At 36.3% G+C, this 18,082-nt stretch overlaps 1 protein-coding gene across 7 annotated transcripts in view; it reads right to left on the bottom strand.

Annotated features, from left to right (window-relative positions):
• The window catches only part of LOC100724002 (zinc finger protein 573), a 31,014-nt gene extending 13,025 nt beyond the window's left edge, over positions 1 to 17,989 (bottom strand). The window contains exons 1-5 of one of the 7 annotated variants that reach the window (XM_063252649.1): positions 17,448 to 17,609; positions 16,644 to 17,312; positions 13,499 to 15,847; positions 11,505 to 11,637; positions 9,632 to 9,727 (exon numbers count right to left, since the gene is read on the bottom strand). In XM_063252649.1, coding sequence (XP_063108719.1) covers positions 9,632 to 9,727; positions 11,505 to 11,637; positions 13,499 to 13,507 — 238 coding nt within the window. In that variant the 5' untranslated portion in view covers positions 13,508 to 15,847; positions 16,644 to 17,312; positions 17,448 to 17,609. The other 6 variants (XM_063252650.1, XM_013149867.2, XM_063252652.1 and 3 more) reach the window with 6 other exon arrangements.
• Positions 17,990 to 18,082: the final 93 nt, after the last annotated feature.

Raw genomic sequence — 18,082 nt, 5'->3', positions numbered from 1 at the left:
AGTATGGGAAGTGAACTGGGATGTTTTGCATTGAGCTATAATCTTCAGCCTTTTAAAATTTATTTTGAGATAGAGTCTCATGAAGGTGGTAAGTTGCCCAGGCTGGACTTCATCTTGTGATCTTCCCTGTGTCCTGTAGCACTGAGGTTATAGGAGGGTGCTAACATTAGCGCTGTGTAGGCTGGGTCCTTTTCATTCCAGAATAAATGTTCTTTAAAACAAAACTTATTTTTTTAATTGTAAGTGGGTTCATGCCTCTTTTTCTTTATATTCTAACATTTCATTTCTTTGTTTTCAATTATATCATTAATTCTTACTTGATATACTTACTGTTTTATTTAAATGTCCTTAAACTTCCCCAAGCGCAGACACAGTTCCTCGGTGTTCTAGTATACTGCTAAATAACCTTTTCTTCTTTAGGTAGGGTGGACTTTTGGAGTCTCACTGAGTAGTTCAGGTGGTCTTGAACTCACTACGTAGCCCAGGTTAGCCTCAAACTCGTAGTGACTCTCCTGCCCCAGCCTTCCCAAGTGCTGGGATTAATGTGTGGGCCATCATGCCTGACTGATAACTACCGCACTTATGTCACTTAAATTTTACCATTCCTTGTCTATCCTATATATGCTAACTGTATTGCCTCATGTTCTTTCCCAGGTCTTTCCTTTCTTTTCTATACCGTCAAGGACAAACATTCTTGTATTTTCCAGATAATTATTCTGATACCTTTCATCAAAAATTCACTGAAATATACCTAAATAAAAATCTTAAATTGTTTATATTTGCAGATGTTGGAAAGAATAAGGAACCTACCACATGGAGAAAATTTCTGGGGTAGAAGATGTCTAGAACTACATTTAAAAAAAAAAAGAAAATGTCAGATGTGCACTGGAAGATGGCAATCCAGATTAGATGCAGGAGAAGAGAAAGCATTCCCATAGAATGAGACTCACATGGATCCAAGGCAGTGGGAATACATAGGTGATTCAATTTTTGCACATGTAAAAACAAATGAAATAATAAAATATTGTATGATCACAGAAATAACACTGAAAAGGGCTGGGAATTTAGCTCAGCAGCACAAGTGTCTGCCTGGCAGAGGTTGTGAGTTCGATTCCTAGTACCAAAACAACAACAATAAAAAAACGACATCAGAAAACAAAGAATAACCCTCTAGGAAAAACAAAAGCTCTCTATTCACTAAATGCTAGGTCAATGAATACGGAGGGGCAGATGAATACTTTCAAAATATTTGACTTGCAGCCAGCTGTGGTGGCCCACACTTGTAATATCAGCATGCTGGGAAGCTGAGGCAGGAAGATCACAAGTTCCAGTCCTGCCTGGCAGCTTAGTAACTTAATAAGATCCTATCTCAAAATTTAAAAAATTAAAAAGGGTTAGATGTCTGACTCAGTGTGAAGGTCCGGAATCAACCTCACATACCACACACACACACACACACACACACGCACAAAAAGTCAGGAGACTGAGGCAGGATTATTGCCAAGTGTTTGAGGCCAGCCTATGCTACACATTCAAGCCAGCCTGGGCTACATAGGGAAAACTTGTCTCAAAAACCACCCAAAACAAAAAAAATCTATGTTACATTAATAAAATAAGCATTGAAATGAGAAATCAAGATAGGCAAAAAATGAACGAAGCCTATACTTCAGTAGTATAATAACTATACTGCTGAGACAAAGGGTATCTCAACATAAATTAAATTTAGAAAAAGATAATCAATACAAATAAAAAGGGTAACTCTTAAAAATGCAATCTAAGCTAAGTGACAAATAAAGGAAAGAGAGCAAAAAATAAAGAGATTTTATGGGTTGGGGATGTAGTTCAATGGCAGGAGAATGTACTTAGTATATGAGTATGTGAAAAGTCTTGAGTTCAATCCCAACACCAAGAAAAGAAGGAAACAAAGAAAAAATGAAGCTGGGCATGGTGGCTCATGCCTGTAATCTCAGCACTCAGGAGGCTGAGGCAGAAGAATCGTTGCGAGTTCAAGACCAGCCTAAGCTAAAAAGTGAAGTGAAGGTCAGCCTGAACTGCATAGTAAGACCCTGTCTCAAAAAGACAAAAAAAAAAAAAAAAAAAAAAAATTGAAAAAACAAGAAACATGTTTACTATATAAAATAAATTTGAAAACAGATATAATAGGAAAATACAAACTGATACTATAAAAGATAAAATGCTTTAACAGACAAATTATTTCCATTCAAAAATTTCAAGAGGCTACTACCAAAAGTACCCTAACCATTTAACACTGTCTCTCATATTCCTCACTAACCCAAAACCTCTTAGCTCTACATATTCACTAAAAATAGGATAAGATGTTAGTATCTTAGAATAATATCCTTGACTCACACCATTATTTCTTACTACTTTCCACTATCATAAGGAACTTTTCAGAGAAATGCTTGATTCCAAGAATGGGGGCAGGGAAAACACAAGGTAAATCTTAGACTCCTAGGACAAAGAATTAAAGAATTTATGGCTCTGTTAAGAACATATGTCTGAGTTTGAGCTGTAAAAATTAATTATGTTGGATTAAGTAAGCAAATAAAAAATAAATCCATAATGATTATTTAGGAAATAAATTATTTTTAGCATTTTTATCAGTAAATCATACACTACAAAATTTTTTTCCTAAAAATTTTATAATTAGTAAAAATATATTTTCCTAAGTGTTCCAATGGAATTACGTTTTGAGGTACTCAAATGGCTATAGTTGATCAAGTCAACAAAAAATTTTAAAAATCATACCAGGATTTTTAAAAATTACCTAACAAGTCCCAAACTTCTTAAAGTAAGTAGGAAGATGCAAGGCACAGGCCTGTAATCCCAGCACCTTGTAGGCTGAGGCAGGAGATCATCACCAGTTTAAGGCCAGCCTGGGCTACACAATGAATTCAAAATCAGTCTAAACTGCATAGTGAGACCCTGTCTCAAAAACACCTTCCAATGAAAGGTACAAGGGCTCTTGGAAAAAACTGCTCAGCCTAAGAGCAACAAAGGATAAAAACAAGATAAACCAAGGAATAGGGTTTTTAAGGGAAACAATGATTTTTTTAAAACAGAAATCAAATGAAAAAAGCCACCAATATTCAAAGTTGGAAGAGTATGGGAAAAAATAATGCAATATTCCAGTTTAACAGAAGTATAAAATAATTATAAGTCTATAGTAATTGGGGGAAAAACCCAAATCTTTCTTACAAGTGAATTCTAGGTAATATTAGTAACCTGGAGAGCATAACATGGGGTTCCATAAACAAATCCTTTTCTACTATAAATTTTTACTTCAGTGTCACAGTAGCCTGCTGTGCCTCTCAGGAGCTGAGCCTGGAGAATACAGGAAGCAATCTTTATGTTTACTCACTTAATAACTCTTAGTGTCTAGATATGGACTTCTAAATGCCATTCTCCGAAGTGGGGTAAATAAAAAGAGGAATCAGTATCTTTGGATAATTGGCTGATTCCAGGACTGGAGCAGGAAAAATATCAGCTGGCTCTAGAGTAACACCATATAGTGCCAGAAAGTAAGAGGTGCCCACCAGGGGAGGGGGGCAGATTGCAAGGACACAGGAGTCAACCAGAAATAACCCCCAAAGGCCAAAGCCCAACAAAAATGATAAAAGTTCTGGACCGTAATACATGGAATAAAATACATATCTATGAGTCAGTATTAATATAAATAATTGAATAAATAAATGACAACGGAGAAGAATTCTCCTGATGTTCTCCCTATAGAACAAATGTAGGAAAATACTTCAATATTATGCAAATATTTAAGTAAAAACTGATACAAGCAAAATTCATTGGTGGATGCTAAAAACAGATGAAAGTTGAAGGTGAAATAGGATATGTGTGTTGTCTTAAGAGTATTTCCCCCAAGATAAGTGTAAATAAGGGAAATAGTAATATTACTGTGGAGAAACCCAATAAACATCCCTTAACAAGTGATCAGTGTTAACAGGACCAGTAATAACATACATCCACTTCGCACTGACACAATGCACCAAAAAGGACACCACATTTTGCTCTGAGGCAATTAGCAAAAATAAATACAATTTACTTATAAAAAGTTATCAGGCCCATCAGGCTGAAGACCTGTCTACATAACTGTTCTCTTAAAAAATTAAGAACATGACAGACAGGAAAGTTCATGAAACTGTTTATAGGTTGGAAAATAGATAAAAGAAATATACAGATTCAAAAGACAGCACCAGTCATGGTGGTGCACTACTCCTATAATCCCAGCACTCTGGGAGGCTGAGAAAGGAGGATCCCAGGTATGAGCCTAACCTGCGCAATTTAGCAAGACACTGTTTCAAAAATAAACAAATTTAAAAAGGGCTGGCCATGTAATTCAGTGCAAAGGCCCTAGGTCCAAGCCCCAGTAGTGAGGGAAAAGAAAAACCAAGATGGTATTCTATATCTAAGTTCCAGAGGAAGAGAAAAATATTACTAGAAAAACTGGTGAAATATGAATAAAGCCTACCATTTACCAGTATCAACAGTATGTTAATTGCTTAATTTTTTTGTTTTTTAGATATTTTCTTTTTTTGAAACAGGATCAGCTCTTACTATGGGGCATAAGCTATCCTCTTCCTCAGCCTTCCAAGTAGCCAGAACTAAAGGCAATGCTTAGTTTTTTCGTTATTTACATAATACTTTATTAGTTCCTGTACTCAAACTCACCTAGATAAGACCTTATATTTTTAATATAGTACATTACCCTTGCACAAATGGAAAAATGTAAAGTTTCTACCAATATGGCTGTTAATTTCTCTAAAATGCCAGCAACACAATAGTAAACTGGGACACTATTGCCAAGTTGGCAGCACAGTACGAATTTCCAAAAATCATACATATGATTATATTATATAACATATAGGGGCTGGGGATTTAGCTCAGTGGCATAAGCGCCTGCCTTGCAAGCAGGCAGTCGTGAGTTCGATCCCTGGTACCAATAAAAATGAAAAAGACCAAAAAAAAAAAAAAAAAAGTAATAACATATATATACATATATACATATACATATACACACACACACAGAGTGAGAGAACAAGACTGCCAAAAATGTATATACCCTTCAGGAACAGAAAAACTTGTATTAATATTTTAATACTAAGTTTATTGAGACATCATGAGATTAATGCAAGTTACATTTGGCATCTACTATTCAAAGGGTGCACAAATTGGTGGCCAAGAGCTTTCAGACATTAATTAGTATGTCGAACTGTTGAAGTGTGTATCCATTTTTTGGAGAAACTCTCTCTATAAATCTCAGCAAAAGTATGTTCTGCATCAACAACAGCAAAAGCATTTTCAGGTTTTACAGCCATCTGAACAAAATTATATAGGTATCTAGCACACTCCATTAAAAAATAAACAAAACTCTAAAAACCAGCAAACTTCTATTTCTATTGTGGTACCTGGCATCTTTTGAAAAATTAACTTCTCAATTATCATCTTGATATAAAACATTCTAGACTTCATTAGAAACAGCTCTGATAAAGAACAGTCACTATTATGTATCACAAGGTATGATACAGTACTGCCCTACATCTATAACACCGGAAGATATAATTAAAGTCATTATTTCAGAGGCTGGGGATTTAGCTCAGCGGCATAAGCGCCTGCCTTGCAAGTAGGCAGTGAGCTTGATCCCCGGTACCGATAAAAAGGAAAAAGACAAAAAAATAAATAAATAAATAAGTCATTATTTCAGATTTGATTCTACTTTTCCAGTACAGGGTTCAAAAGACAGTGTAACACAGTTTTGTAAAGAAATGCACTTTCTTAGCTAAGATTTCCTTACATTAACACCATAGTTTATGAGAACTCACTCTCTTTATAAATATCAGCTAAAAAACATTTTAAAAAAGTCTAGGGGATTATTGCACAGGAACTATTATAGAGAATCAACAATTGGTATCTCATCCTATTGAAAAGCTTTTGCATAGCAAGAGAAACTACCAACAGAGTGAAGACAATCCACAATGTGGGAACAATAGGTTTGCCCGTTGGACCTCAGACAAAGGATTACTATCAAGAACATATAACGAACTCAAAAAATCAGTCCTCCCAAATTTAAAGACCCAATCCAAGAATGGGCATCTAAGATGAAGACACACTTCTCAGATGAAGAAATATGTGCAGCAGATGAAAAAATATTCAACATTATGGTTCACTTGAGAGATGCAAATTAAAATAACACTGAGATTCTATGTGACCACAGAAAGAATGGCTATAATCAAGAAATCAACCAACAACCAATGCTGGAAGGGGTGCAGAGAAAAAGAAATCCTTCTCCACTGTTGGTGGGAGTGTAGACTGGTGCAACCCACTGTGGAAATCAATGTGAAGATTCCTCAAAAACTACAAGTAGAGGTCCCATTTGACCCAGCTATTCCTTGTCTGAGTATCTTCCCAAAAGAATTCAAAACATCATACCACAGTGATATATATATACACCCATGTATATAACAGCACAACTTGTAATAGCTACATCTTGGAAATAGCCTAAGTGACTAAGGAATGGATAAAAAAAGATGTGGTATTTTACACAAAGGAGCACTACTCAGCCATAAAGAAGGATAAACTGGAGACTTTTATAGGTAAATGAATGCAAATAGAGACCATACTCATAAGTGAAGTAAATTAGACTCCCATGTGTAAACATTGTATTGTCTCACTAGTGTGAGAAACTGAAAGAAACAATATATGTATATGAATATACATTTATAAAAATAGTTGATAGTTATACTACTGATTTCTCTGAGTTCACTGAAGAGAAAGATTTGTGGTGGTATTGTATGGATAACTGAATATAGATATCTTGTGCTCTGGCTGAATGATTTGGAGATATGCAATGTAGGTACCACTGTTGCCCCAAATTGATATATTTTGAATTTTCATTTTATTTATTTTTTTCTTTGAAATAAAATGGACTTAAAAAAAATAAATAAAAAGTCTGGAGGAGGGCTGGGGTGCCTCAGTGGGATGGTGCCTGCCTCATGAGCACTAGGCCCTGAGTTTGATTCCCAGTACCAGAAAACAAACAAAAAACAACAACAAAAAAATAAGGTCGGGGAGGAAAAATACTTAACGACAGGAAAAAAAAAAGGGGGATTCATACAGAGATAACTGAGTTTTATCAGCTGTCATGTTTGAATGGTTAAATGCTCCACTGAAAAAGGCAGATGCTTCAAAGCTTTGGACCACAACCAAAACACAGGACCACCACAAAAAGAATAAGTACCAAACATTGCTCATTTGGGAAAATTCAAGATATGGTCATTGATATTTAATTATCAGATTGCATATCCAAGAAGGAGGGAAGATAAGTACTATTTACCGTAATTGTAATTGTGTTCAACCCAATCACTATGTTACAAAAATAGCAAACTGCCATAATAAAAAAATGAGTCTCCTTTATCCAATACCAATTAACTACAGTTCATTGCTTTTGATCCTACAAACACCATAACCACATCCAAAAAACAAAGGAGCAAAGAAACCACATGGAATGTATTAGCTGGGACCACTACATTGTTCAGGCTGAGCCATTCCTTTGTGGTGTTATTTTCCTCCTATTTCTTGTGTTTCATCTAACCATAAAGACTTTCAGACCAAAACTGGGCTGGATGGCCCATACCTATAATCTCAGCTCTTGGGAGGCTGAAGCAGGACGGACACTGTAAGTTCAAGGCTACCTTAGGCTACACAGTAAGTTCAAGGGCAGACAGAACTACACAGTGAAAACTTGTCTCAAAAACAAAACAAAACAAAAGCATTGTATTGCAGCTGAGAGCATAGCTCAGTGCTACAGAGCTTGCCTGGCATGTTCAAGGCCACTAGGTTCAATTCCCAGAGTGGCCAAAAAAAAAAAAAAAAAAAAAAGAAAAGAAAAAAGAAATCAGAACAGCAGTTACACTTAGGAAAGATAAGATGGCACCTGGGAAGAGGCATAAGAAGGGCTTTAAAGTTGACTCTAAAACTTCTCTTTGTTTAAAAATACTGCTTAAAGGGTATAAAAGAATCTAGCATATCATTATTATAGCCTTTCTATAACTCTCACATTTTATTAGTTAAAAAATATTTTAACTCTTGACCTGGGTGTAATGCTATGTTTATATAATCTTATGTTCTCTAGTATTTTTGGTAATAAATTAAAATAAAAAACAAAAGTCCTGTGTCACTTACACTGGTTTGTTTTGATTGATGTTATCCTGTTTTATTTTGCTTGGTTTTATTCTCTTTAAAATAAAAATAAAATAAATAAAATAAAAAACAAATTATATCACTGATTATAAGCATGCTCCATTCTTATTACTGATGATTCGAATTCAACAACTATTCATGTGATCTGATTCCTAACAGTAAAAATTCAATTTTTGTCTTTTTTCTTTCAGTGGTACAGGGGATTTGAGCCAGGGACTTGACAGGCAGGTATGCTACTATTGAGCTGTATCACTCACCAGTCCTAAAGTCTTTTTTTTTGGTGGAGAGTACTGGGGATTGAACCCAATGCCTTTGCATTGAGTACATTCCCACCCCATTTTATACTTCTATTTTGAGACAGTCTCCCTAAGTTGCCCGGGTTGGGCTGGGATGTGCAATCCTCCAGCATCACCTTCCAGAATGATGAGACTAGAGGAATGTGCTAGTCAGCTCTAAATTAATTTTATTTTTTTAAACAGTTTCCTCTCAGAGTCTCTACTATGGTCTATTTGGTGCTCTTTAAACTCACATAATTTTCCCTGTTCTTCCTCTACTCTGCACATTCTTTCTCCTGATTGCCCCAGCAATATTTCCCTAAAGTCTTAATTCACCTTAGAATATTCACCTCCAGAGAAACACAAGATCTATATCCTAACATCATGTCCTTTCTCAGATATTACCATTCCAGAAAAGTTATCCCCACCCTTCACATCCAAAGCACCCCAACCTAACTGGGCATGGCAGTCCAGACCTATAATCCCAGTACTCAGGAAGGATGAGGCAGGAGGATCTCAAATTCCACCACAGCTTGTATAACTCGGCCACTTTAGTGAGACCCTGTCACAAAATGAAGAATTTTAAAGAAGAACTGGGATGCAGCTCAGGACAAAGACCCGGGTTCTACTACAAAATAAGTGAATGAATAAATATAATCGCCTAACTTTTGCTTACCTTCCATGCTAGTTAATTCCATTCCCTAATGGTATTTGCTTACCAATCCATTTTCATATCTATTCACTCTAACATAATATAAATTCCATACAAGCCAGATTTCATAAAGTTTTATGTATTACCTCTACACTATGTGTGTTTATGTGTAAGTAAAAAGGACACTGAAAAGCTACTGAACAGTTGAAATAGTGCAAAGACACACGAAAGCTCCATCACTGAAAATGGGTTTGAAACTTGAAAAGTACAATGACTGGCAAATAGGGTAAAGTTAAAGCTTCTTCCACTGATCATGTCAAGATCTTTTATTTTCTCCTGAGATCACAGGTCTGTGTTCCACAACCTTGGTCCTTTGGAAGGGGGCTTGATAACAAAAATACGAACAAGCGTTTCTTCTCCCTTATCTAGTATAGGCTGTTACAGCTTTGACTGTTCTCTTTACTTTCCTTACCTGTATAGGGTCTTCGTTTTTTTTCCCTCCGAATCACCCAGGGCTCTTTGCCTTGCTCCAATAAGTCAATCACATCTGGCTTAGAAATGGATTGTCCTGTTCACAAGAAATTAAATGTCATATAAATAAAAATAAAGTTGCAGAAACCATTGAGTTTTAGTGTTTTTTTTTATTTTAAAGACAAAATAATAAAAACAATAGTATAAAATTTCAAAATGAGATTGTAGAAGAGTATCAATGGGTAGCACACTGCACATTCTCTTCAAAGCAGCAACTCATATTACAAATTATAGGCATGAAAAATTGATCAAACAATATCTGCAATAAGCTAATGGTTAAAATAAAAGACTTCAGATAAAAGACAGAACCAGCTGTAACAGCATATGCCTACAACCCCTGCTATTTAAAAGGGTGAGGCAAGAGTATCAAAATTTGTTTCACTTAGGCAACTTAACACTACTTTGTATCAAAATTTTAAAATTTTGAGGGAGGTCTTTCTGAGACAGAGTGGTCTGAGACAGTGAGGTCTTTTTGAGACTCCCTACCTCAGCCTCCCAGATGGTTGGATTACAGGTATACACCATCACACTCAGCTTCCAAAGAAAAACGTAATTTTAAAGGATGTAACTTAGTGCTTAGAGTTGTCCCCAGATTTGCTCTCCAGAACCTCCCACACCACATTCATGGAGAGTAAAATAATTTAAGAAGTAACATAGGTATATGAAACTTTAAGTTTTTTTTTTTTTTTTTTTTTTTTTTGAGATAAGTTCACACAATATTACCTAGGTGGGACTCAAAAGTCTAGGTTCAAGCACTCTTCAGCTTTCTCAATAGCTGGAACTATAAGCATGTGCTACCACTCTCAGCCAGGATCTATCTCTGAAGAGAAAGTTAAACAGTGTAAAAATCTGTGGAGGCAGACAGCCTTGGCACAAATTCTTCCTCCTAAATTTACCGATCTCAGGACTTCAATCATGTCACTTCTACTCACTATTCTACAGTACTGGCAATTGATGTGTCTATACAACATTATCATAGTACAGTTATTTGATGACTACTAGAAGAGTACCTGGGATACAAAATATTATTTCCATAAGAGCATAACAAGAAGCATTCTTCGAGGTGTAGTGGTACACACCTGTGATCCCTGCTACTGGGAGGCTGAGGCAGGAGACTGCAAGTTTCAGACCAGCCTGGGGAACTTATTAAGACCTTATTTCAAAATAAAAGTTAAAACAAGGGTAGGGGTAGAGGACTTGCCTAAAGTCTTAGGTTTAATCCTGAGCAGTCCGCCTCATCAAAATACTATCCTGATTGGCTTACAAAATTTTCATTTTGTATTAAACAAAAGTTCATGAATTGAAACTTTTAAACAAGTCATAAAAATTCACTGCAGGAAATAAAATGCAGATTATTTCATTTTAAATGAATACTGTTCACCCCACTCAATGTTGTAAAGTCAAAGGCTCTTCTCATACTCAGAGCAAATCAGGAATATGCATCTAACTTTGTCCTGGTACAACAGAGGACAACACAGCACATCTGTAGGAATTTTTAGAATAACACAATGGGAAACCAGCTGTCCTGCACAGTGATTATTCATTAAATATATAGAATTACAACCTGGAATCTGGCCCCTTGGATATTAAATAAGGGAGGCACTTATAAGAGTCAGAAGGAAAACTGAATATCACTAAATTACAGGGAAGATGATAGTGCTTAAAGGCAAAGCCTATAAATTGGTAGACCTAAACTGTCCTCAATGAACAGCAGAAATCCAAGTATATCTTGCAGTATTGCCTTGGAATCCCTTCTGTTGAAAGGTAACCTATCATGGATCACATTTTAAATTGCTTACACTAAATATACTTACCCAGAGAGACGAGGTTCCTATAGTTCTCCAGCATCACATCCCTATACAAGTCCCTCTGTCTAGGGTCCAGGTATTCCCACTCCTGCTGAGAAAAGTCTATGGCCACATCCCCGAACGTCACTAATTCCTGAAACTACAAACATATGTATTATAACATTTAAAGAAACATTTTCAAAAAGGAAAGACAATAAACAAATACATGAAAAGAAAGGTATGATATTATACAATTGGCTAATGAGTAGTAATAGACTAAATTGCATGTCTACCTATGCCTGAAGAATACTGGTGTTGCACACAAAGCTTTCTGTATATCAATGACTGCCACAATAGTTTAGGTTTAACCAGGTGTGGTGGCACACACCTGTAATCCCAGTACTTGGAAGGCTGAGGCAAGAAGATTGCTGTGAGTTTGAGGCCAGCCAAGGCCAGCCTGAAATAGAGAGACAGACATTGTCTCCAAAAAAAAGTTTAGGTTTGCTGAGGAATGGATCAAATAAAATAATAAAATTCAAGTTTCTGTATTCAATAAAGTATTAGAAGCAATCAGTTTAGTTGTTTTTCTTTCTTTTTTTTTGGTACTGGGGATCAAACTCATAACTTGAGTTTGCCAGGCAGGCACTTACGCCGCTGAGCTAAATCCCAAGCCCCCAAAAATCAGTTTGTTAGTGATACAATGCATAAATCTTCACTAACTATTAATTTCTGAACTACAGTGTTTTCTTTTTAATAGTTTAAAATCAAAATATGGATCCTTCCCAAATTTAATATAAAAATCTCTATATTAAAAAAAGCTTCGGAGAGCCAAGGATTTAGCTTAGCAGCATAAGTACTTGCCTGACAAGTGGGAGGTCATGAGTTTGACCTCTGATACAACCAAAAAAAAAAGCTTCGAAGAAACAAGAAGCCAACCCTTTCCCATGAGCCAGCTGCAATGTGGACAGGGAAACAAGAAGAGCCCTGCACTGTAAACAACTGGCTGATTTGGAGAAACACAAACTGAGATGATAGCTACTGAAGTTAAAAAACAACTTAATGCTTGTATTGTTTGATTGACTCTGCAGGCCTAAAACTAGTAGTCTGAGCATCTATTTAGAGAATAACAATATACAATATAGAAACTATGGAGGATTTCCTTCTGAAAATGGTAGTCATTTGTTAATTCCCTATTATATTGTTTTAAAGTGCTGTATCATTTTCATTGTTTTGTTTGATTGGTTTTATTCTGTTTTGTTTGATTCTATTATAGCTGATGGCATAGGCAGCTAGTTTGAAGATAACAAGATATATTATGGTAGCCATTATTGATTTCCTATTATCTTGTTTTGAAGTCCTGTATAGCTTTCATTGTTTTTGTTTTGATTGGTTTTATTCTGTTCTGTTTTGATTTTATTATGTCTGATAGTATGGACAGTTATTTTGAAGATAATAAGAGACATTATGGTAGCCATTGTTGATTTCCTATATCTTGTTTTCATACTCTGTATCACTTTCACTCTTTTGTTTTGGTTGATTTTATTGTTTTATTTTGCTTGCTTTTATTCTCTTTGAAATAAACAAATAAATAAAAGCTTTGGAAATTTTTTTTTAAATTTCAGTAGTTCCACAAGCTTTACGCTCAGAGCATATCATAAGTACTTTTGCTTATACAAATACATTTTGTACCAGCTGTGTAACAATTCATTTTATTATGGACATCTCAGGAAGCCAAGTTATTTGCTGTCACTCTTCACTGCATTAGGAGAAACTAGAGAGCAGATAACTGAATGAGGCTTCTTAAGTAGGAAGTCCTAGGTTAACTTTTTAAAAAATCTACCTTACTTAAAATCTTTTTTTTTTTTTTTTTTTTTTTTTTTTTTTGTCTTTTTCCTTTTTATCGGTACCGGGGATCGAACTCACGGCTGCCTGCTTGCAAGGCAGGCGCTTATGCCGCTGAGCTAAATCTCCAGCCTTAAAATCTTAATATTGCAAGGAAACAGAAAAAATAATTAACTTACACAGATCATGGTTTTAGAAATGTAAGCTCTAATAAGTCTTCCTCAATGGTCCAGTACTGGAAAAACTTTAAATTGCTGAGTATCTAGAGCTGATAGAAGAAAAAAGGTTTTTAATGTTTCTAATATGATCTAATACAATAAAATATTTCTGCTTTTCCATTTCTCCTTCTGATACTAGTCTCCTACAGTGTGCATATAATTTCAGGAAAAACAGAAGATAAATCTGAGCTGTCCTCTAAACCCAAGAAACTCAGTTACACTAAGGTAATTGCAGAGTACAGTGACTTCTATGGTGAATGATCTAATACAATAAAATATTTCTGCTTTTCCATTTCTCCTTCTGATACTAGTCTCCTACAGTGTGCATATAATTTCAGGAAAAACAGAAGATAAATCTGAGCTGTCCTCTAAACCCAAGAAACTCAGTTACACTAAGGTAATTGCAGAGTACAGTGACTTCTATGGTGAACCCACATCCACACCTGGGACTGGGCTTGGAGTCTCTCCATGAGTAGATCCACCTGTCTTCACTGCCACGCCCTACTGCTGAAAGAGGGATTGTAATTTAATTTAGTGCCTCTTTATGGGCATCACATCAGTTGAAGTTGCTCAATAAATGTGAAGTAACACAACATAGATTACATAGGCCTTGTTCTGTGTTAGGAACATACATGTAACAGAACATAAAGTAGTATAAGACAAAGAAAGAAACATACTTAAGGATATGGAAAATATTACAGATATACTATGATTAGAAAATTAAGATTAAAAAATAGAATACAATGTGATTAAGACATTTACAAAGAAAGTTCACACAATATTAATACATTCAAAATGTATGGTGATTTAGCCTGTCATATTACATAATTCTGTTCTCATTACTATTTTTTAGTTGTGATCTTGATGTTTCATTTTAAATATATTTCATAATTATAACACTGATCATAAATTAATTTTAAAATATACATGTGTACATGTACACACACATATATGTGTATGCACAAATATGTGTTAAAGGGCAGGTTTTAGGCAGATTTATTTTGTAACTTAGCTATAATAGCCTCTAGCCTGGGATACATAGGCGAGTTCATATCCAAAATATTTCTTAAAATAAACACTAAAAATACGAGGAAGGATACTCATGAAGAAAACTGTGAACTCTAGCAATGAATTGGATAAACAATGTGATTGAAATAATACCTATCATGTTGTGGACATGATATTATTAGAATAATTAGATATATTAGAATAATTATTATTAGAATAATTCAAACTTTTCACTAGCAAGATCTTTCTGTGACTGCATGTAATTCATTTAAGTGAAATTAACAAAGTGAAAGAATACATGAAAAATAAAGAGAAAAGAGTTTGGTTTTTTTTTTTGAGATAGGGTCTTGCTATGTAGTTCAGCCCAGTTTTGAACTCACTTTGTAGCCCAGGCTGCCCTCAAACTCATGATTCTTATTTTATAAAATCATTGCTACCATTACTGTTTTGTTTCCAAACTGATAGCTCTAAATCTTTTTGGTCATGCTTCTGAATTTTAATGATTTGTAACTTTAAATTGTTTGCAGTTCCTTGGAACCAGGATACCAATGAAAGGGGTAAAGATTGATACAGAATCCTTGTTCTCTACCCATTGAACCACCTGGTAAAGTTCATATAATCATCAATTGCTTTCACATATGTTACTACCAAATCCTGAAGGTCCTAAATCATGACACAACAGTTAATACTTGTTGAGCACTCATGTTCCAGCCTCTGATGTCACAGGCTTTATCTTTTTACTCTCATAACACTCCTGTGAAGTAGATACTATAAAAATATATATCTGCTTAAGAATGAGTAGATGTAATTCCAGCACTCTGGGAGGCTGAAGCATGAAGATCTCAAGTTCAAGCCTAACCCAGGCAACTTACAAAGACTCTGTGTCAAAATAAAAAAATAAGAAGGGCCAGGGATGATATAGTGCACTGAAACCCTGATATAGAGCCTGATATAGGCCCTGAGGCCAATCCCTAATGCCATGCACATAAACACACACCCCCCATACAACATCTGGAAGCCATTTTGTAAGAACAATCTTAGAGCAAGTCAACATCACCAAGTGTTCTCTCAGTTTAAACCGAAGCCAGTTTGAACCTGTTGTGCAAATAGAGTTTGGGATCCTAGAGTTGCTCTAGATGAGGTCTGACACAATCTGAGTGAATACAATGCTCAGGCTTATATACATATGAGAAGTGAAAGAGCTGAGATACAAACCAAATTTAGGCATCCAGGGCCCATTATCTTCAATACCATACCACATTGTCTCTCAAACCATACGATGGCATTCCTGAAAAACACAGACTGCCAAACCACAAAAAACACCTGATCAGAAATAATTATTTCTTAGGAATCATTCAAGTATGTTTCTCCCCTTCTGGATGCAGACACCTATGCTCAAATACCCAACTACAGTCCATTTCCAAAAGTTCCACAAAGTGATGACTTCAGCTAAAAGCTATAAAAATATTTAAGACCATTGATTTTAAGATTGAATCAGTGCAGGAAAAATGGAAGAGTGAAACAAAATAAACTGCAATAAATATAGCTACATTACTTTCCTCAATAAATAATTAAAATGTTTAGATTTAATTCTTCAAAAATTCTCAAAAAACCTAATTGAAACTGATATATAATTTAAATTTTTATTAGTGATTAAAATTTCTTCATATGCAACGTATCTTAATGTCTAACTGTATAAACATAACAGCCACATAATATTTAACCATATGCATTAATCGTTTACTGAATTTCTATAATGCTAAACACAGATTTTTTAAGTAATCATAAACAGAAAAATTGTTGCCCTTGATTCTAGACTCCTAGGTGTAAATCTCTTTTTTAAAAAAAAGCCAGCTGGTCATGGCTGTGTACACCTGTAATCTCAACATCTGGGAGGCTGAGGCAAGTGGACTAAAAGATGGAGTCTATCCTGGACATCGAGGATATTTAGCGAGACTCTTTCTCAAAATAAAATAAAAAGAGTGTGCAATGATCCCGAGTTCAAACCTCAATAATGGAAAATATATCATTAAAGTAGGGCAGATTAGACCAAGATAGTGTATACAGAAGATTCAGTCACTATTCTATATTTACTTACTGCTAGAAGTTAGGCATGACGGCACTCCAGGAGACTAAATCAGAAGGTTTAGAAAGTTCGAGCCCAGCTCATTTGGTTTAGCGACTTAGTCAGACTGTGTCTTGAGATCAAGAAAAAAAAAATTTTTAAGGCTAGAGATGGAGCTCAGTTTAAAGGCCTTGGGTTCCATCCCCAGTACCACAAAAAACAACCAAACCAAACCAAAAATAAACCAAGCAACCACCATCACCAAGAACAAAACTCAGCTAATCTACACACTGATTTTTAAATGTCAAACAACTTTGTATGTCAGGATCCTTCTTTGGAGAAATGGCAGAACCAGAGAGAGAGAGAAAGAAGTCATGAGGAGTCATGGGCTGTTTGGGACAGAATGACTTGGTTCCAACTTCCTGCAGGTCCACATGCCCACGAGCCCCCTGCTCATAAGCAGACAGAGGCAGGGGAGAGGCTGGATGGAATCTCTGTAGGTTCACGCAGATTCTTGGCATGAGAGCTCTGGGAAAACTGAAGTTCTGAGATGTAGCTAGCTGACCCACAAGTTTCTCACATAGAACGAAGTCTCAGGCATTCCCAATCCAACTGCAAGGCAAAGCCTAATTGCTGGAAAACTCTAGGTTTTAGCATCAGACTTTGTTCTTGTAGACATTTCTCCCCGTCAGATCCAAGTAGCTGTTAGGAGAGGGGGAAAAGGAAGCAGTAGGGAACCTGTAACAGATCACCGTGACACACAGTGTGCCACGGCAACCGACCCACACGTAACATACACGTACCTCACCGCCCCGTGACGCGAGCACAGCCACTCACCTGCCAGTCGCAAAAGCGCAGAGGCGAACAGACATATTCCAGCCCTCCTGCTCGCAACTTTCTCTCTCTGTGCTTGTCTGCCTGTCTGTCACTCTCTCTTACAAGGTCTCCTTCGTTTCCCATCTGACATACACAGGCACACAACTACGCTCCCCAGTTCATGAATGCACTAGCCTTGAATTTCGGTTTACAAACAGCCGTCCATTCTGCGGCTTTTCGTTCTTCGAAGGGCTTTTTCCAGCTCCGGGAGATTCAGGTCTGGCTCCAATTTAATCCGGTTTCCCACAGCCCTGTCGGCAAGCACCTTTAGTTTATGGTATTCTGGAAGAAGTTTAACTCACCCTGAAAAGCTCAAAAACCACGCAAAGAAAGAAGGAAAGCTATAGAACTAGCGCGCCCATTGCCTTCTGGGAAATGTAGTAGAAGTCCAAATATCCGAGGCCGCGGTGGCTTGTTGGAAAAACAGGCTGAGGTCCAACATACCCCAGGGAAAGCGGCGGAAGCAAGGCCACACCCCTTCCGCTGGATTTTAGTTCTCAATATACTAGCAGGGCGCTAGCACAAGGAAGCGCGGAGGGTTACAGCCAAGTGCCTCCGATCTAGGCGGTTCTGGGGGACCAGTGTTTTAAGAGAGT

The sequence above is a fragment of the Cavia porcellus genome, unplaced genomic scaffold (genome assembly GCF_034190915.1).
Source record: "Cavia porcellus strain 051 isolate PalLab524CR breed Dunkin Hartley unplaced genomic scaffold, mCavPor4.1 scaffold_7, whole genome shotgun sequence".
NCBI lineage: Eukaryota > Metazoa > Chordata > Mammalia > Rodentia > Caviidae > Cavia > Cavia porcellus.
This window is presented reverse-complemented; position numbering and strand designations above follow the sequence as displayed.